Source organism: Penaeus monodon, chromosome 37 (genome assembly GCF_015228065.2).
Source record: "Penaeus monodon isolate SGIC_2016 chromosome 37, NSTDA_Pmon_1, whole genome shotgun sequence".
In the NCBI taxonomy this organism is placed as follows: Eukaryota; Metazoa; Arthropoda; class Malacostraca; order Decapoda; family Penaeidae; genus Penaeus; species Penaeus monodon.
Genome location: NC_051422.1, coordinates 33,128,977 through 33,136,476, shown reverse-complemented (window position 1 = coordinate 33,136,476; position 7,500 = coordinate 33,128,977). Strand labels below are relative to the sequence as shown.

General features: G+C 39.1%; 2 protein-coding genes across 2 annotated transcripts in view; one reads left to right on the top strand and one right to left on the bottom strand.

Moving 5' to 3' along the window:
* Nucleotides 1-7,500, top strand: part of LOC119596333 (protein-lysine N-methyltransferase EEF2KMT-like) — a gene marked incomplete at its 3' end in the record, with an annotated part of 28,522 nt that overhangs the window by 7,787 nt on the left and 13,235 nt on the right.
* On the bottom strand, nt 2,692-6,355 carry LOC119596336 (probable 39S ribosomal protein L23, mitochondrial; the record flags this gene model as incomplete). The annotated part of the gene is given in 3 exon segments (XM_037945541.1): nt 2,692-3,431; nt 4,174-4,247; nt 6,150-6,355. Coding segments are annotated over 3 exon segments (442 nt in total), but the record flags the coding sequence as incomplete, so codon positions are not given.

Below are 7,500 nucleotides of genomic sequence, written 5' to 3'. Positions count from 1 at the left end.
TATGTATGCGTTTGAGGAAAGAGAATAGGTTGTTGAAGCAAAAAGTGTGGGATTCTGTAAGGATGTCTGATAGGTTGGGAGGTCGGTGAAGGGGGATAGGTGGGGGAAAGCAGAGGTACGAGTTGTTTCAAAACGTGGGCACGGCAGTAGGATGTGTGGGATTGGAGTGTCTGGTGGTGTGTATTGACTTTATGAGAGTTAATGAGTTACATAAGGGATTCACGTGCGTAAGGAGGGAGTGGAAGGGATAGAGGGGATGGTGGGAGGGTTAATGTGGGCGGGGTTGGGGTCGGGGGGATGGGCTGTGTTGGGAGGGGTAGGAGGATAGGGTGTAGGGGGGATATCGTTAGGAGGAGGATGGATATCAGCAGTTACTTGGAGTGTGGAAGGAGCAGGAGTTGTAAGATTTGGAGGTTGAGTGTCAGTTTTCATTAGGTAATCTTGAATATTTTCAATGGTTTCTTCTTCCGAGTTGGTTGGGGAGTTTTTGGGGATAAAGGATTTCTTGTGAGGGGGGGAAGAGAGGACTGGTGTCTCAAGCATAGGAGCAAAGGAAGGTGGAGGTGATTGTGTGGTAGGGGAAGAGGGGGTGGAACGTTTGTTCTGTCTGTTACGGGTAGTGCGAGGAGGGAGAGGGGAAGGTGTTGGGATTGTAGTGGTGATTGAAGTATCCGTAGTAGAGATTGGAGTGTCTGGATTTAGGATGGCAAAAGAGTTGGAAGAGGGGGGGTTAGATGTAGGAGGGGTGGGTTTAGGAGAATCGGTAGAATGAGCAGTATTACTGGAGTAAGGAGTAAGGGAGAAACCACGTCGACGTGCTTGTTGTCTGGCTTCACGTAGTGTGAGTCCAAGTTTGAATCTGAGGGTTGCTACCTCAGACTCAAATTTATAGGTGGGACAACCCCTATAAAATACATTATGGGGGCCGCCACAGTTGGAACATGTGCGTGATTGTGCAGGGCAGTTAGATCGGGTATGGCCAGGTTGGGCACATAGTGGGCATCTGGCTGTGGAACGGCAATGTTTGGCTGGGTGTCCTAGACGCCAACAATTTTGGCACTGACGTGGAGGGGTTGGTATGGACGAACAGGGAGGGATTCTCCTCCTATGTAGACGTTAAGGGAAGGTCATGCCTACGGAAGGTAATTTTGGCTATGTTAGTGGGTTTCTTTCGATGACCTCTGGGGGGAATGGAGTAGCATTGTACTGATGTTGCATCATAGTCTGTGAGACAGGCAAGTAGATCTTCTCCACAATCTGACCAATCTTTGTCATAGATTGGGCAATTTGCTGGGGAGATTGAAACTGTTCCAGTGCAAGTATTGAGGGTTGGATGGGGTTCTGCAAGGATGGGGTTACCATATAGGTCTGTTAGTTTTGTTAATGCTATAGCTTGGTTTTCGGATGTTACTGTGACAGACGGGAGCGGTCGGGTCGGCTACGGAAAGAGACTTTACCTACTTGTTTTTGGAGACATTGTTGGAAGAGAAGGGTGTTGTCAGAGTAGGGAGCTGTGGGAGGGATCACGAAAAATCGGTCCCATTTGGCTGTGCTGAAGAGGGTATTCAAAATTGTTGTAGAGATAGGGGTAGTCGAAGGGCGGGGGCGTGACGAAGATGGAGTAGTGTTAAGGGAGGTAGTGTTATGGGGAGGTGGGCAATAAGGCTGTAAGGTATTAATAAGGGAGGATGAGGTGGTTGATGTTGGAGGTTGTGGGGGTAGAGGTGTTGAAGTTGAGATTGCTGGGAGAGTGGAAATGTTCCTTAAGGGTTGATTGTTGGCTACTGTACTAGTAGGTATTGATGAGGGGTAGTTATTGCAGTGTTCGGAGCCATGGTCAAAGGAGAGCCTGGGGTCAGGGAATCTGGTGGGTTTACATCGTTGGGGCTATTTGATAAAGGGGCAAGCCTCATTGCCCCTAATAGTGGGGATAAGTTTTCATTACTGGCCATGGTAAGCCTGGATTATGTTGGGGATAAAAACAGTCCACCCCTCAGGGTCCCCTTGAGGGGTAAGGGCTAGATAACTAAATCAGGGGAATACCGTGCCCATGGCTCCCTCAGGGTCCCCTTGAGGGGTAAGGGCTAGATAACTAAATCAGGGGAATACCGTGCCCATGGCTCCCTCAGGCCGTTCAGGACTGGCACAAAGTCAGCCTTTCATCCTTTCAGCACGGCTCTCACACCTTAGGAGGTGGATAGCAGAAGGGTTTGGTGAAGGGACAGAAACGAAAAGTGGGAAGGAAAATAAAGACCATGCAAAATTAGTTGAGTCGAGGGCTGAGTCCCAAGGTTGGGGAGTTCCCCATCATTGGGTCCCAGTCTCCGCCTCCTAAGCCCCCCCATGACAACAACGGGCAAGGGATTGGGGGGGTATAACAGATTAAAATGTACTTGTCATGTATTCATGGAAATATGAATCTATAATAAAAGACTAAATCAAAATGTATTTGCACAGTACTTTGTTACCTTAATAAATCATACATTATAGTAAGCCACTCACTTTTGGTCTTTGCCAGGAATCAATAGTCATATAGCTTTAAAGACATCAGAAATAATGTTGTCACAAATATCTAAAATCATTTGTAACATGAATGATTAATGAATTTTTTTGTTGTTGACTTAAGTCTTGTTTTCTTTCTTGTCAAATCCACATTCTTCTAAAAAAAAAAAAGACAGAAAAATAAAATTATTCTTTTTCATCTTTATTTACAAAAAACATTAACAAATTATATACATGGTGATGCTATTGTAAAAATGATGTTAAAATGACAATATTGTTTACCCCAAAAGTGTCTATCCGAAAGATCCAATGTGCACAGTATTCCAGGATATTCAATTAACAGACTGCCAAATTTATTGGCTAACAATTCAATACAATGTTTTCTTTCCTATGCATAATTAAAAACTCATCAATTAAATAGCATTTTGACACAGTATTAAAATCATCATTATCTAAATGTACCTTTTCCCTTTAAATCACTCTGCTCTAACACTTTAAGGGCAAAGCTTTAGTTGAAATACATCTATATAAACAAATTTGAATCCTACATCCATTTAAATTAAATAAAAAAAAAGAAACAGCCTTGCTATATTATCTGGAGACCTGACACACTCGGCATCTTTCAGAATGAAGTCACAGAAGATGTTCTGAGACAGACTGACATCCACTTTTTTTTCTATGGGACTCAAATGAACATTCTAGAGATACCTAAAGACAAACAGAGTATCTACAGAACTGGGCAAAGCTTCAAACATGCCCAGACCATCTCATAATCCCAGCCAGGATGGCGCTCCCTGCCGATGCTTGTCTCTGTTCTTGTTCTTCGTCCATTCCTTTCGCAAAGTTTCCATCTGTTCCATCTGCTTGTCCTCCTCATCCTTCTTGTCCTCTGGGAACAGGTTGGGGAACTCAAAGGTTTCTGTTGCAGGCTGCAAAACAAGACAAGAAAAATTCAACACAAAATGTGTATATATACATACATACATACATACATACATACATACATACATACATACATACATACATACATACATACATACATACATACATACATACATATATATATATATATATATATATATATATATATATATATATATATATGTATATATATATATATATATATATATAGGGCCTTTAACTCATTACATTATGAAAAAAGAAGTTTTCCATACTCATCTGATCTGAAATAAAAGAAAACAGCAAATCCTTATAGCCTACACCAAATAAGATCAGTCTGAAGTTAAACCTAAAAAGACATTGGCTGTTTAGTCCCTGATTCATGCTTGTTAGATATTAAATTCTACATTAGAACAAAAAAAAAAAAAAAAAAAAAGTGAAGCTAATTATTTGTCTTTCTGTTACATTATGTGAGTATGATGGCACTAATCAGACAATAGCCTAAACAAATTATGATAAAAATCTAAATGAATATTACACTGGAAATTTGATTTCCTTAGCACTGTAAGCCTGTTAAAGTAGATAAAAATTGCCTGACATTAAAACAATAAAATGATAATTATAATCATCACCATAGCCAATATCTGCTCATATAAAATACTGATGAATTCATCAGGAAATATGATATTCTTGACAAAAAAATGATTAAATTAAGTTATAAGTAAGTCTTTCATGCAAGAGTAAACAGCTATTGATTCAGTTAGAACTTACCAAACTGACATAGGCTACTTTGAAGTCATCATCTTTGACCAGGTACCCTCCAAATTTGCTTCTCTTAATTGGACCTGGGAAAAGACAGAATCGGCGACTGTTATAACTTCAAGTTAAAAGTACACGTCTTTACCTGACATGCAATACATCAACTCATTCTCTCTGGGTGACATCATATCACGGCATGGCAAGGTGTTGTCTGGTCATGCCATGGGTCTGGGTCCCAGTAGCGTAGGTGCCCAGCCAAGAGATGGACAACAGCCCAAGCCTTGTTAAATTTGAACTGAAATTTCACTAGTTTTGAATGGATATATAAAATGCTTATGGAAAAAAAATTATTATATCCTTCAGGGAAAAGACATTGAGGCATGATGTTTAGAATCAGCTACACTGATGAGTTCAAGTTAATACAGTATTGGTCTTCAATTTATAATTTAAATATACAAATCAAAGTGATATCAAGCAGTTAAGTATAAATCACTCTACCCCCTACATATCTAACATATGCCTGTCTTAGGATGATAAATACTTAGTGATATGATGAACATTGAGTTCTAAATTTATTTCAACCCACTGCCGTCAGGAACATATAATGGCCACTGTAGTTTTGCTTTGTGAAATGTCTTTACACACAGATGGCTCCACAAGTGCTCAGCGACCAAGGAGTCAATGAGTTGGCCTAGATAACCTCACTAGATTTTCCTTTTGACTGAGTCTTTGGGGCAAATGTTCCTTTTCTAATAATATTAATATAAACTGTTTTTATTACTATCACCAATGATGTTATGATTACTATAATTTTATTGACAAAATAAATTTTTAAAAGGATATCTCTAAAAATCAAGGAAAAGGGTAAACAAGTGAGAGACAGGTAGAGCTAGTAACTGGCTCCTTGGTGACTAAGCACTTTTGAAGTCATCTATATGTACACAAAATTAATAAATAAAACTCACAATGGGAGTAGCACTTACATACATGTCGTCATCGGAGGCAATGGGTTAATGTTGTGACAGTGCAATATTCAAGCAAAACTAACACTGGATATACTATCTAGGTGAACCTAGCCTACATGCCAGACAAGTACCTATGCCACACAGTCAAGTTTACTCTGAGTTGTGTACTAAACAGCTTTACAATTGTTTGTTTAAAGTCCTTGAAGAGATACAGCCCCTCAAGAAAGGGTTTAAAGTCTCTTTTGTCTCATATCAATGAAGAAAAATACACTACTGAACAACAATGACAATGAGACAGCAAAAGAAAAACTTATATCAAGTTCATTATGTCTTCTAATGTACTAAATACTTAATTTATTTGAATATAAACACTAATAGTGGAATAGTCTACACACTTTATACAAGGATCAACCAGTGAGATACCATTTGTGTTTCATAACACTAGTACTGTGAGTAGTATTGCTCTATGTTCAACTAATTCTTTAACGTAATTTCATAAACTAAACATTTTAGTGCAGTATTAATTTACTTCACAGAATACGTATGGTACATTTCCTCAATAAGAATAGTATATTTTCTACAGTTAATGTTTCCTGTCTCACAAAAAAAGTAAATATGACTTTCATATTTCCATACAAAAAGACAAAAAACACTTGTGGGTGATTCCATATGCAACCTCTCTCAGATCCACCTGGAAGCTAGAATGCAAGAACTATATCTTTAAGAAATTGTGAAACAGACAATATGAAACATATCCATTAGTTTATAGGAAACAATTTCAGGGACATGAATTGTAGAAATTATATACATATTTATATGAATTTAGAATATGCAGTTATAAATTAAAAAAAAAAAAAATCAATGCGGTTCTTAACACTGAAGACAATGACACATTAACATGGATCTTCAAAAGTTTTTTAAAATAATTAAATAAATAAACAAACAAATAAATATGTAAATTCTCTAAAGCAAACCAACCTATGGAGAAGCTTACTATGAGCTTCATCATTCAAAATCCCTTACCCATTCTGATATGCGTCACAACATTTTCCACGGGAACGTTGTAGATCTTCTCCAAATAATTCTTGATGTCAAACTTGGTCATCTGCATCGAGACCTCAAACTGTACCACATTTTTAGGCTGAGGATCTCGCGGCTTGATAAGTTTCATGTAAAAGTTTGGCAGGAAAACTCTCAGCTGTGGGTTTCCTCTGCGGTACAGTGGATACCTGAAATAAGACAACAGTGGTAAAGGATACACTCTGAGGATACTGTCACATATGATTTCCATATGAAATAAGAGCAAAAAGCACAAAATTCAAGGCCCCACAGCATTCAGCATACTCGCCACTTTTCAGCTCTTGCCTCCAAGCTCCTTCTCTTTCCTCTACTGCTAACATCATACACTCTGCAACTTCTCTCTTTGACAAATTGGCTTTAGACTAATATAATTTTCTGAATTATGAGAATGAACTGAACTGCAAAGCAGTGCCATTACGTGTGTTTAACATGGACAGGGGTCTGTGCTGTGGTCTTCACAATTTCACATTGCTGCAACCTTCACATCCCAGTGCAGCTTTTCAGGCAGCAACAACCCACAAAAAAACAGAGTCCTAATTGGGGTCATTGAGAACTGAAAGCAAGGAGAAACTGATGTAACTTGTACAGGGATCTTTTTGTGTTTGTTGCTGTCTTGTGGTTTTCTCACACATCATGGCACTGTCATCTCCCAACTGTATTAATGTTACGGAAAGCAACACACAGAGATAGAGGGATATGGAAACCACCATCTGATAAAGCATAAGAAACAGAGTCATACACAACATAGGTATGGCTACATGCAGTTCCAAATTTACCACAAAATAGCGAAAAAATCTGCTGCATATCACTGCTGAACACCCTCACACAGCCAGAGTTCTTATTGTCACTTTTTCTATTATTCTTCCTCACCAATGCTTGTCTGTACCCTCCACATTGAAGGCATGTGTCACAAATATTCTCTTTAACAAAACTGTTGTGGCAGTTTGCACAAACTGCTGATAATGGGAGTACAGGGGGCTTGACCTCCCCCCCTAAGGAATACATAGAAGGTAGGAAAGGTTAAAAGAAGAAGAGGAAAGGTTAGGTTTGTGTCTCTGGGTTCGCATGATACTCAAATCTGGTTCTGCTGATTGGTCTGCGGAGGGAGCGTTGCTCTCCTCAACAGAGAACAGTTTTGGTAATGAATGGAATTCCCCCTCACGACACCTTTCAGCACCTTATAGATCTAAAAGCAAATGTTATATCTAGTGGCGAATGGCATGCATCATCTGCCACTAGCCTGCACAGCAAGCATTGAAACCACCTAATGACTTTCTCGTGTTCTTAATACTTC